Here is a 14,168-nt window from a genome sequence, read left to right as displayed (position 1 = left end):
TCAGTCCCCTGCGCCGCTCAGCCCCTCCCTCCCAGGCAGAGCCACAGAGCCTCAGGCCCCCTCCCCAGGCCCGCCCACCCGGGTGGACCATGCAGCCAAGCACGCCCACCCCCGGACACTGGCTGCCCGGTCCCGAATCCCCAAGGGCGACGTTTCTATTTGGGATCACAACAGGTGCCTGAGAAACAAAGCCACAGATCGCTCCACCGCCGTGCGCAAGCCCCTGTTGAGGGGCCAGCGGCTCTCCCTCGGTAAGGAATGATCGGGAGGAGCATTGAAAATACTTTCTTCCACCCATTTTTTTGGCATGGGAGGATTCAGGTCACTCTGTGACAGCACAGGGCAAGGAGGGCACGGGGGTCCACGTCTAGGGGACATCCTGGGAATGGGGTGAGGAGGCCTCTGCAGGTGGCCCCGCGCATCAGCGCCTGACAGCCGGGCCGCGCCTGCGCCTGAGCGCCCGGCCGCCCAGAGGCTGCCGAGGACCAGCCGGCGCGGTCCCTCCCTTCTGCCCCCCAGAGCCCGCAGGCGCATCTGCTGCTGGGCTCCACGGCGGGCCTATAGGTTCACAACAGTCCCATATTTGTCACCTCCCTCTTGCTCTCTTATTATTCATTCTACATAGTACTAGTATCCATTAAACTCAGTAAAATGGATACAGTAATTAGATATATGTGTATCATATACTAAAGTGAGTGAGTTTAAGGGTCCATTGGAGGAACCAATTGATACCCAGGCATGTAAATAGATGTGTTTAAGGGTAATGACTAGCCGGGCACGGTGTCTCACGCCTGTAATCCCAGCACTTTCAGAGGCCGAGGAGGGTGGATCACGAGGTGTAGAGTTCAAGACCAGCCTGGCCGAGATAGTGAAACCCCGTCTCTACTAAAAATACAAAAATTAGCCGGGCTTGGTGGCGGGGACCTGTAATCCCAGATACTTGGGAGGTTGAGGCAGAGAACTGCGTGAACCCCGGAGACAGAGGTTGCAGTGAGCCAAGACCATGCCACTGTATTCCAGCCTGGGTGACAAAGCAAGACTCCGTCTCCAAAAAAAAAAAAAAAGAGTGAAGTCAGGCTACTGTAGATAGAATCTTCACTCCTTACTGTGTCACATAGGTAAGTTACTTATCCTCTCTGAGCTTTCTTCATCAGTAAAACAGCAATAATAGTGCCTAACTCATAAAGTTGTATAGTAAATGAAGTTTAGAATAATACCTGGTGTTATATAAGGATTAGCTGCTGCTTCTACTACTTTATTTAGGAGGTAGAGTCTCACTCTGTCATCCAGGCTGGAGTACAGTGACAGGATAATACCTCACTGCTACTACTATTATTAGATAAATCAGCTGACTGTTGACGGTCTGACCTATGTCAACTTCACCTCTTGTCTAAATCTTCCTTCCCTATTTCCTCCTTTCATATATACTGACCTTTTGCCCTCCGTGATTTTTTATTTCTTTGTTAGCGCTGGATGTTGTGAACTATTGACCATTTTCCATTAATGCTTAGACAGGGATGAGTTGGAAAAAAAAAATTGTGTACTCGTGGAAAAAAAAAACTGACTTGAGATAGAACTGGAGCACTCCTCCTCAGCAATTGGCCTAATTTTGTTACTCCAAACGAAGCAAGACCATATCTCTTTTTTCTATCCTGACCACTGGTTTAAAATCTGAGTTTGAACCCTTATGCCAGTAAGTCTTTAAGGTTACTAGAGTTTTATTACAGCATTTATGTGCACATTTGTTCATGAAGTAACAACCACGTATCATATGGGACACCTTCTTGAAATAAAAGGGTTAGCATTAGATCCCTGAGAGTCATTCATTTACAGACCACACATGCACAGACATAGGTCTCTCAAAAATGTCTCCTTTACAATAAGTAAGGTCACTGAAGGCACATCTGAGCCTTCATCAGAGACTGACACCCAGTAGCACCCAGTTTTATGAATATAGTCAGCACACACTTAGTAATTTTAATCATCTATTTAAGGAACCAGTCAAAATGAGCAGAAGCAGAATTTGGGATTGTTTTTAAAAATAGCTTTTGCCCCATGCATTCTTGGAAGGGTAACATTGGGTTAATATGCTAATAATAATAGTGTATTCCATAGAGAGGAGGCAAAAGCATAGCAGTAAATAGCTTGGACTTTGGAGTAAAGACTGCCTGAATTCAGGTCCTAGCTCTACTACTTCTTGACACTACGACCTTAGCAAAGTTTCTCTTCCTTTCTCAGCAGATTCTGAACTGAAAATGGAGAAAATCATAGTACCTACTTCATGGGGTTCTTGGGAGGTCTAAATAGGATACCATATTAAGTGCTTAGAAGAACATCTGGCCATGGGTAAGCTATCATTTATAGAGCATTTGATGTGGCAAGGAGTTAGCAGAATTGTTTGCATTCACTATTATATTTAATCACCACAACCATGACCCCTTTGATAAAGAAACTGAGGCTAAGATAAGTTTGGTAAATTGTCCAAGTAAACACAACTGTCATGGACAGAGGAGGAATTAAAACCCAAGTTTGCCTGAGTTCAAAGTCTGATTCTCCTTTGATCCTTCAATTCCAACTTCAAAGTATTTGGATAGGACAAAAATCCTTTTCTTAAAATGGCATTATCACTGACAAAGCATGTAACTTTATAGGTATTTTATGACTGAAAAACCCAACTTACAATATCCTGTAGCTAAGAACAGCAGATCTGTATTGCTCATATGTAAAAAGCATTTATACAACGGGTGTTTAAAAGCCCATTTCCTTATATTTCATTGTTTTATTCTCACATTGACCCGAGGAGATAAGAAGTAAAAATACTATAGTCTCAGATTTTAATATGATGAAACCACAACAGATACAAAAGCAGTGAAAATGTGAAGTTGGGCCAGGCACAGTGGCTCACGCCTGTAATAGTAGAATTTTGGGAGGCCAAGGTGGGCAGATTGCTTGAGCCCAGGAGTTCAAGACCAGCCTGGGCAACATGGTAGAACCTTGTCTCTACAAAAATACAAAAATTAGCCAGGCATGGTGGCACAAGCCTTTAGTCCCAGCTACCTGGGAGGCTATGGTGGGAGGATCGCTTGAGCCCAGGAGGTAGAGGTTGCAGTGAACTGAGATCACACCACTGCAATCCAGCTTGAGAAACAGAGGAAGACCCTGTCTCAAAAAACAAACAAAATAAAGTGAAGTTGGCCAGGCCCTGTGGCTCACTCCTATAATCCCAGCACTTTGGGAGGACCAGGCGGGAAGGATCACTTGAGCCCAGAAGTGATCACTTGTCCAGCCTGGGCAACACAATGAGAACCCATCTCTATAAAAAAATTTTTTTTAATAAGCCAAGCATGGTGGTACACACCTGTAGTCCTAGCTACTCAGGAGGCTGTAGTGGGAGATCCCTTGAGTCCAGGAGTTCGAGGTGGCAGTGAGCTGTGATCACACCAGTACACTCCACCTTGGGCAACAGAGCAAACCCTCAACTCATAAATAAATTTTTAAATAAATAATAAGAAGTGTTCGTCATGTGACACCATCACTAATATGACTTTCCAAACCGTAAACCCGATTATGCCACTCCATTGCTTAAAAATCCTTCAGCGGTTCCCTAGCACTTACAACATAAATAGTCCAGTTGCCTCAGGATTGCACACAAACATCTTTACAGTTTCTGTCTTTCCCTTCCAAATCCCACACTTAACAACACACATTACTTGCAGTTCTCATTTAAACCATCTCCCTACCTTTGTTCCTGTAGTTCCATCCCTCTAAAGTGGGCTTCCCTTTCACCCTAATTCCATCAAGCTCTTTAAATCTCAGTTCAAGTGGCACTTCCTCTCAGAAACCTTTCAGGAACCTCCCATGCCTCCCTTCTCCCCCCAAGTTAATTATACTCTCCTCTGCGTTCGTCTAATTTTATGTGCTTAGAGCCATCACAACTAATCCCTGTAACAACTAATAATTACTGCATTGTAACTGTTTAACAACACATCCATTTATCATATTAGACTATGACCTTTCTTTTCCAGCTTATTCTTTTTTATTTTATTGATACATATTTTATATATTAATGAAGGTACCGTACTGCAAGTATTTTTTACATGCATAGAATGTGTAACGATCAAGTCAGAGTATTTGAGGTATCCATCACCTTAAGCATTTATCATTTCTATGCATTGGTAATATTTCAAGTCCTTCCTTCTAGCTATTTTGAAATATACAATATATTATTGCTAACAATAGATATCCTCCTCTGCTATGGAATATTAGGATTCATTTCTTTTAACTGTAAGTTTGTATCTATTCACTAATCTCTCTTGAAACTATGACTTTTTAAAGTTAGAACTGTGTGCTAATCTTCATTTCATTGCAGGGGCTCAATAAGTAGTTGCTAAATGTGGGTGAATTAAGGTATTCCATAGACCACATAGTCTTTTTGACTCAATAGACATTTTCACAATCAATTCTATTTTTAGGACCTTAAAAACAAATAAAAATACTAAACTCTCAGCTCTTTTATTACTAAGTAATGACCACTACAGACATCCTCACACCATTTCTGAACTTCACCTCATTTCCTAAAAAGGGTGAATTTCAGGGAGGGGGTAAGTTTCAGGAAGAATGAAAATATGTAATAAAATTAGAAGTTGAAATTCCAATTGTATGTTTTCATATTATCCACAGCACCAAATTCCATTAGATAACATGTACCCCTCATCCTCACACTGGGTGATCAGTGGCCAGTTTAACACATCATATAGCTGAATTTCGTAATTTAGCCACATTATAGGTTAAACAGATATTTGTGGACTGGTCCCCCAAGTCTGTCCTCCATGTATGATTATTGTTTATGATTTGTCTAGCAAAAAGCTAATTTACCAATATTTATTTAAAATATAATCATAGGCCAGGTTTGGTGGCTCACGCCTGTAATCCTAGCACTTTGGGAGGCTGAGGTGGGTGGATCACTTGAGGTCAGGAGTTCAAGACCAGCCTGGCCAATGTGGTGAAACCCTGTCTCTACTAAAAATGCAAAACAAAACAAAAAAAAAATTAGCTGGGCATGGTGGCGCACGCCTGTGGTCCCAGCTACTTTGGAGGCTGAGGCAGGAGAAACACTTGAACCCATTAGACAGAGGTTGTAGTCAGCCAAGATTGCGCCACTGTACTCCACCCTGGGTGACAGAGAGAGAGAGAATCTGTCTCAAAATAAAATAATATGCTTCCCTATTGTTTGTTGTTTCATTTTATCTTTTTCTGCTTTTGAAGAATTCGTGTAATTGGTTTTTTTGGTTTTTTTTTTTTTTTTTTTTTTAAAGGAGGGGGGTGTTTTCACCATTTTGGGGCGGGGATGGTCTTGATCTCTTGACCTCATGATCCGCCCACCTCGGCCTCCCAAAGTGCTGGGATTACAGGCATGAGCCACCGCGCCTGGTCTGTAAATTTTAAAGGATGGAATTTTGAGGTCCCCAGTGCATCAACTGCCACCAACTTCACAGCTATCCCTACAAACTCAGTAAACATTTTACAATTAACAAGCGATGGCCCCTGCATCAATGACTCCACAGTCTACTAACAGCATCAGCACCTTCACGTACACTGCATCCCATTAGAACATCAAGTTCTTCAATGTCTTCCCCACCTGCAGTGTACACTGTTGGTTACATTTCTCATAACTTCCTGCCCAGTAGAGTTTTTCCCAATTTATATAATCTCATTCCCCCTAACAAACACCTGCCCTGTCCTTCTGTCATAACTCCCTCCTTCATTACTGAAAGCAAAATATCCATCTCTGCCACTACTACCAAAACTCTCAGCCCAGAAGCACCTTCTGCCTTCCAAAAAATACATAGAACAGGCATCCTATTTTGATGCCCTAAGTGGGCCATCAGCCCCCAGTAACTTCTCATTCACACCCTTCTTTCATCTATCTTCCCTTTCTGCTGAGTCAAACATCTGGTATGGGCAGTGTCATCTGTAGAGGCATTCGTCTTGCTGGAGCCTCAGACCTGCGGAAAAGTTCTCAATAGGGCAAGGAGGCAGGCCTCAGTGACTAAACATTTTCTGGTCTGTCTTGACTCTCCAAGGCTACCCCTGCTCACTCTCACAGTTTCCATCCTCCCTCCACCTCCCCTTTCTCACTGGACCCCTTGCTCTTCAAAGGCCTGGGTGAGACCAGCCAGCATCTCACAGCGGAAACCAGAAGAAGCTCAAGGCTGTTGCCCCAGAAACCCTGACTAAAGAATGGCTGGCAAGGCACTGTTTGTTTTTCCCGTAATCAGAAAATCCCATTGGGAGGACAAAAAGGGGGTTCTCAGCTGCCTTGATGGCTGGAATCTGGGCTGGTCCCCACCAGCCCCCTTGGAGGAAAAGAAAGTACCAACTTTGCAATATAGTATAGGAGGCAAAAAAAAAAAAAAAAACTGTGGAAAGGGACCTCCAGAGTTAAGAGTGGAAGAGAGGGAAGGAAAGGAAGCCTGAACCACTGGATGCAGAAACAAACTTAAAGAACACCTGGCCTTCTGCCTTTGCAAGAAAGTCCCCAAGGACACACTCCATCCTTCCCTGTTACCATTTCCAAGAAAGAAAGAAAAAAAAATATATATATATATATATATATATTGAGGGAAGAAAGTAACAACCACCCCTGGAAGCACCTCTCATGCACGGGACACATACACACAAACCACACAGGGGTTGGAAGGTTGATTTCCACAGTGTTCTCAGCTTTCAGCTGGGTAAAACAAGCCATCACTTCTGGTTCAGCTTTTAGGGCCAATGCAAGGCAACACCGGGTAACACAGAACAGAAACACTGGCACGTCTCATGTATTAATTAATCAGGAAGGCGTGATGGCCAAACCCTCAAAAGCACTAAGGACAGAAAGCTGCTATGGATACGATGATGCAGACAGAGATGCTACATTTAAAGAAAAACAACATCCAAGTTGCTGGAATATGCTTTGCAATCCTGGGTACCGAAAACCGTGAATCTTCTTGAGTTAAATCTGCGTAGCTCAGTGCCCCTGGGCAAAAATGAAAATAAAGGCTGCTCACTTCCAGCTTCCCGCAAATATACTAGCAATCACTGGAGCTAATACTTTCAGAATGTTACGGTAACTAATGCAGTAAATAGGAAAGTTTAGTGCAATATTTCCTTGCATTTCAAAGGAATCAATTCATCCAACCAGAAGGCAGGGCCAAACAGCTTAGTCACCAGCAGGCAGGGCAAATGGCTCTATCAGTAAAACAAGGCATAAAGTAAACATGGTCATCATCCTCCCCCACCTTGAGCACAGATTCCTGCCCAGTGCATCAGCTCCCGCTATGGCCCCCCAGGAAGCAGACGGGCGAATTTCCGCAACTCTCTTCCCCCACTCCATCCCCTTCCCCAGATGCTCTTACCTGCTATCCGAAGCACTGCCCTCTCGGCAGGGTCCAGCACTGAGCCCCCTTGAATCTTTCTTTTCGACCTCTCATGTTTAGGCAAATTCCAGGGTAAGGTGTCTCCCGGAGCTGGGGATGCGGAGCCAGATTTCTGGCTGAAATCATCCTCATCGGAAAAATCCGCAGAGGAAGACATAGAGCAGCGATAGGACGCGTTCCCGGAACTCTACAGAGAATGACACAGAAAAAGCATTAACAGCAAAATACTCACATACGCTCATCGATTTAAACATCCCCACCATCACCACCGCCGCCCTCCCTGCCCCCAAACTGGGTCTGGCATATCCTGCACCATCCTCAGAGCTGAGGGAATATACAGAAACCAAAAAAATGAAACCCGGGGCTCACCATCTTTTCTTGGCCAAGTCTCCAATCGTTAAAACAATACACAGGCAGTTCCAATACATGAAGATTTGCACCGAAGAAGTGTGTGGCCTGTGGTCCGGCCACCAGCTCACAAATGACTGGCCCAACAATGAAGCCAGAATCAACAGCCTTCCTGTTACAAATCTATAGTATTTGGCTCCCCCACCAGGACAGCAGAAACATTTTCCATTGCTAGCCTGCTGGTTAATTCATTAATGCAACTAACTCGAAGTTTCGAAAACAAAGCACAAATGCAGGATGTTGAGTCCCAACTCCTTTCCGCTTCAAGTCACCTCACCACTGGAGACTCTGTTCCGATCAATTTTAAGCCCCTGTTCTCTTTATTTAATTTTCTTCATGAGACTGAAGCAGGTTCCCAGAAAAGAGCAAGGAGGGAGGAAGGGCTGATTCTGAGAAGAGCCTTTTCTTAAGACTGGGAGAACACAAAAGACTGTTTTCAGAAGCCTATGGCAGCGCCAATAAACAAACATCTGAACTCGGTTTAGAGTTCTTGAGGTAATTTAAACTTCCAGCAAAGTAACAGCTGCCAATAATGTAAATGAGAAGGATGCAGCTCAGTGACAGGAAACAGAGCTCTTCTCAGCTCCTGGTCATTACACTGTGAAATGAGAAGCATGATGCTTTTACGAAAGCACTTGGCCTGAAGGTTAGTCCTCCCTTCATCTAGCTGAAGCAAATCTGCAGGGTCATGTCTTGCATAAAAGTGTTATATCCTCCATAGAGGGAAAAGGCACAAGGTGTTATTCCTTCCTTCTTTGTTGGGTTGTGTTTGTGATTATTTAGAGAGCCACTGGCTTACTAATGAAACGAGGATGTTGACTATCTCTGCTGCAAAATCATAAACATAACAGCACATCAAAAAGAAGTCTTGACTTTCCTACTGAGAATTCTACTTCGCTGAGACTCATGGTAAAGATGCAAAACTGGTATAACTCGAATTCCTGAAATGTAACTTGCAGCCATGGATTCCTAAGAAGCAAGTTACAGGCAGAAATCAGTGAGGCATGCTCCAATTTGAGCAAAAACACTGGGCTTCCCACAAAAGCAGTGGCAACTGCAGCACAAACAGGCTATGTGAGCCACATCCCAAAACACTCACCCAAGGTACATGAAATAAACTCTAATTACATCAGGACTACTAACGTTATCTCAATCTGTTTAGGCATGTGGCTATGCATGGTCCAACACCATTATTTTATTTTATTTTTCTTTTTTGTGGGCACATAGTAGGTGTAAACCCCATTCTTTTAGAAGTTCACGTAATATTTCCCACAAAGTGAGGTATGTAAGAGGTAGCTCTCTATTCTTTCCCCCCAAAAAAAGCTGTCTTCCATTTTACTTTACATAAAATTTCACCATCTTGGCTAATTTATTTATTTAGAGTCTGTATATTTTTCTAATGACAATAAGGTATTAGGCAAACTTGAGGCAAAAAGTAAATAAAATTGATTTTCTGTATTGTAGCTACAATCCATAGGGAGTTGTGAGTGGTATTAGGTCAGTCACAGCATGCTATTATCAACCCAATTTATTTTCCATGCTTTTCTGAAAATCCATCTTGAGCTTTCTGAGATTTTGTTTTTGGCTGGCTCTGTATAAAAGGGTGACATTCTTAAAGACTTTTAAGAGGGTATTGGGTTTCTTTGGCTGCTTTCTATCTTCCTAAAAATGGCTTCCAATCTGTCCTTACTTAAGGTCATCCTTTATCTGTGAGATTATATTTCTTGTTACCTGTACTATTTTAGTGAGTATAGTAATTTATTTATCTTTACAGACAGACTTGGAGAATAACTGTTAAAGAACTGCTCCTTTCCAAAACCCACTGGTTATTGATTTTCGTAGAGTAAATTTTTTTAATGGCCTGAGTCTCAGCTGATTGAACAATGAAATGTGATTTATGCCATGACATAAACACCATTAATCACTCATAGCCAGATGGGAACAGTTACCACCCCTGGACCCATGGGTGTTGACTGGTGCAGCCTCTTATCTAGTAGTGTCATTGGTAAACAGATAAGAGAGAAAAAGAGGAAAAGACAGTCAACAACACTTCTTTCAGCAATATATCATAGGAAAATATGGACCACACACACACACACACACAAACTGAGGGAAATCATACATATTTATATGTGGCAAAGTCTCTCCCAGGCTACATGATCCAAGTGTTTTAACAATTAAAGTATTGGATTTTTTTCCCACAAAAATTTTCATGAATACTTTTTAAAAATATAAAGTAAACTATACAAAAATAGGCCCATTTGAACCCTGAAAATTGGGAACAGATTTAAATGGAGCTGCTTTAAAGTGGATTGATCCTAAAGAAAACCTATTATATTCTTTATTGATTTGAAATGATTTGCCAAATCATGTTACTATCTTGGGGGCTAGAGAAGAGTGTGGAACTATAGTTCCCTTTTGTTTTAAGAAAAGCAAATGTGTTCTCTCACCCAAAGGCCAGAGTCTAACCTTTGATGTGGGGCTTGGAAAGGTAGAACAAAGGAAGAGGGCTCCTGTAATCAACAACAGCCCCAGGTTCCTCTCTAGTATTCCACTACTGTTGCCTAAGGTTTGATTCCTATTAAAATACAAATATGGTAGCTATGTCCATCAATAGGAGACTGTTTAAATATAGTTATATGGATACCATAGTCCACTCTATAGCAATTAAACAAAAATGTTATTGTTCTATATTTAGTAAAGAAGAAATAATTCATCAAGAATGATTTCTTAAAATATGTGCATGTGCATGTACATGTAATAGTTACCCATATGTAAGTAGCGATTATTTTTGGGTGATGACTAAGATTCTGAATGAATTTAATTTTATTCCTTATAATATTTTAATCCAATACAAGTACATAAAAAGATTACCAAAAGTAAAAAGATTTTATGTCAAGGGTTAGAGAAAATATGGACAACTCTATGAAGAAGTAACTAAGTCAGTGTTTTTAACATTTCTGGGCTCATGGGCACCCCTGAAAAGTTAATGAAATCTATGAAAACCTCTTTCCAGAACAAAGTACAAGAGTAAATACATGCAAAACTTTGCATATCATTTTATGGGATTCACTGACCCACTGACCTCAGGTTAAGACCCCAATTCACACCATCATTTGTCATCCCCATTTGGCATGTATGCTGAAAATGAGAGATACATGAAAGAGCTGTGGAGTAACCATACCAACAAGGGGGCAGAGTAATTTGGGTAGTGAAGATAAAGCTGGCCTAGGTCATAATACTTTTTAACAGTTGGCCTTTTCCATAAATGACCATGAGCCACTTCTGGACTGATACCGAATCTCTGCAACCAAAAAAGCACTAGATGGTTACAAGCCAAAAACCCTGTACAGTAAATCCTCACTTAAAATCATCAATAGGTTCTTGGAAACTGCTGCTTTAAATCAAAGGACATATAATAAAACCAATTTTACATAGACTAACTAATATAAATGAGAGTTAAGTTCCTACAGCAAATAATATTTCTGGTCATAAAAATATCACCAAACCTCTAAATAAAGACCAAAACACTTCTAATATTAAACACTGAAATAAATGTGAGTTATACATACATTTACAGAAGATTAATACAAAATAAGATAATTATTTACCCAATTTTTGGTGAATCAGTAAATGACAGCAGTCATAGGGGTGGGGGGTTAAATCAAGGAATAAATGTTTGCAAAATGAAAAATATAAGAAGGACCTCCTACCGCCATGCAGTTCAAAGCCAATCACAAATATGGCAGACCCACTGAGCACTTTCATACCATATCGTTTATTGTCATGCATTTGTAGGATTATTGTAGACCTTACAAATTTTTATTTTATAATAATTTGCATTTATTCATGCGTTCCTTTTCCAACCTGCTTATTACAGTTCAGGATCAAGGGTGGCCAGAACCCATCCCAGCAGCTCAAGGCACAAGGCAGGAACCACACCTGGACAGGACACCATCCCATGGCAGGGTGCAATCATAATCTATGCCCACAGTCACTCAGAATGGGACCAATTAACCTCATGTGCACATCCTTGGAATGTGGGAGCAAACTGCAGCATCCAGAGAAAACCCACGCTGGCATGGGGAGAAAGTGTGAACTCCACTGACAGTGGCCCCAGCCAGGAATTGATTTTTTTTTTTTTCTCATCAACATTATAACAAAAAGACATTGAACAAAACAACACTATTCAAGGACCTGCTATATTGTGTCTTCTACAACTTAGTTATTAAAGCAGTTTTAACAACTGAATTAGATCACCAAAAGCTTTAAAATGACTTTCCTGATAGCCAATTCATTCACATGGTATAAAAACAACCCAAATCTCCTAAAGCCAGGATAATTACATAATAACATTTTCAGAAGGGGAACGGAACAATAACTTCTTTAACTGAAACCCCAGTGGGGGATCTGAGATAAGTACAATGGACTGCCTAAATTGGATGCTGCCCAGCCTTAGCACCCTGATCTGTAGGAAAGTGCCAGGAAATTGTCTTAGCAATAGGCATTCTCTACAGGCAATGGAGAAAGAAGTGCAGAGATAAGGGTTTGCAAAGTAGCTAAAAGTTTAAAATCCCAGAGGCTGAAAAGTAAACTTTCACAAACCCACATATTTAGAACTTAAGCACATTTCTGTATGTGTATTTCAAAATATTCACCAGGAAAAAACCCAAAAATAGAAAGCACACAATGAAACAGAAAAATCCTGATTGTGAAGCATTCTACAAGACAACTGTCCTAGATCCTTCAAAAAGGTCAATGACACGAAACATACACACCCAAAAAGGAAGAATTGTTCTAGATTTGAAAGGACAAAAGAGACACAACTAATTCATGAACCTTGGTTGGATTCTGAGTTGATTCTTTTTTAAAAGCTAAAAAGACATTTTGGGGACAACTGTCTTTTGGGGACAACTGGGGAAATCTGAACATGGAACATGGATTGTTTATTAGACAGTGTTAAGAAATTATTGTTAGTTTTCTAAGGTGCAATAATACTATTGTGGTTATGTAGAAAAGTGTCCTTATCCACAGGAGATGCAGGCTGAGGAAACCCAAGATGTCTGCACTTATTTTTATTGTTTCAATAAAAACAAGGAAAAGTATTAAATGTGATAATAGGCTAACAATAAGTATTCACTGGTCTACTCTTTCAACTTTTCTATAAATCTGAATCTTTTCAAACTGAAGAATTGAGGGGAAAATAGCAAGGTCTTTTTTTTTTTTTTTTTTTTTTTTTTCAAAGAGACAAGGTCTTGATCCATTGCCCAGGCTGGGGTGCAAAGACATGATCATAGCTCACTGCAGCCTTGAACTCCTGGGCTCAAGAGATCCTCCCACCTCAACCTCTTGGGTAGTGGGTCTACAGGCACATACTACCACACCAGGCTAATTTTATTTTTTAATATTTTTATAGAGACGGGGTTTCCCTATGTTGACCAGGCTGCTCTCAAACTCCTGGCCTCAAGCAATCTTTCTGCCTTGGCCTCTCAAAGTACTGGGATAACAAGCATGAGCCATTGCACACAGCCCATAGCAAGGTCTTTTGCGGTGTGTTTAAGTGTTGCTTAGTCTATTCCTGTGCTCACAAAATCAACATATACCGGTTGCAAGAACAAAGTGATAGTTTTGATCTAAGAAATTTCTCGTAACATTTCTTCATAAACACTTAGAGAAGCACTAGAAGCAGTAGCCTGTGTCAAGAAGTCACCAAAGAAAGATGATCTGCTTGCCTTAGTCCTAAGCATAATTCTAGACAGAAAAATATAAAAGAAATTCCTCTGCTATTCATTTATTAATAATGTAAAATCTATAGTGAACACAAGATAGGTTCAGTATCACATAATTTTGATATTTTATATGAACAAAAACAGAAAATTTTTTCTCCAAAATTAGGAAAATCAAAGATACAATTTTCTTTAAATTCCCTTAGGTAGGTAGGTAGGTACAAATACTAACTTCCTCAATGTTGTATCAAAATACATGTTATGGTCCAAAACTATCATTATATGACTAGTTTTTTACTTAGAAATAAGTTAGAAAGCAAGAGCACATTATCTGATTTTAGAGGTCCCAAGGAAAATAAGCTCTACCACAAATAAATAGACGTAGGAGAAAACAGTTAAGGAAAATGTGCTTAACTCGTTGAAGAAAAAACGAGATATGGTAAATTTGGGGCAACTTGTGCTTGCTTTAGTTAATAATTTTCAAAACTTGTTGAACACTTAAGGTATGAAATCTTTTATTTTATTTATTTATTTATTTTTTTTTTGAGACGGAGTCTCGCTCTGCCGCCCAGGCTGGAGTGCAGTGGCCGGATCTCAGCTCACTGCAAGCTCC

At 40.8% G+C, this 14,168-nt stretch overlaps 1 protein-coding gene across 2 annotated transcripts in view; it reads right to left on the bottom strand.

Annotated features, from left to right (window-relative positions):
- Positions 1–14,168, bottom strand: part of DST (dystonin) — a 496,305-nt gene that overhangs the window by 384,328 nt on the left and 97,809 nt on the right. Inside the window, exons 1-2 of one of the 2 annotated variants that reach the window (XM_011960181.1) lie at positions 7,791–7,944; positions 7,401–7,608 (exon numbers count right to left, since the gene is read on the bottom strand). In XM_011960181.1, the coding sequence (XP_011815571.1) occupies positions 7,401–7,608; positions 7,791–7,793 (211 nt within the window). In that variant the 5' untranslated portion in view covers positions 7,794–7,944. Of the gene's footprint in view, positions 1–7,400; positions 7,609–7,790; positions 7,945–14,168 lie in introns of those variants that run through there. The other variant, XM_011960180.1, reaches the window with a different exon arrangement.

This window comes from Colobus angolensis, unplaced genomic scaffold (genome assembly GCF_000951035.1).
Source record: "Colobus angolensis palliatus isolate OR3802 unplaced genomic scaffold, Cang.pa_1.0 Scaffold51, whole genome shotgun sequence".
Classification (NCBI taxonomy): domain Eukaryota; kingdom Metazoa; phylum Chordata; class Mammalia; order Primates; family Cercopithecidae; genus Colobus; species Colobus angolensis.
The sequence above is the reverse complement of the archived record's forward strand: the minus strand, read 5'-3'. Positions and strand labels throughout refer to the sequence as shown.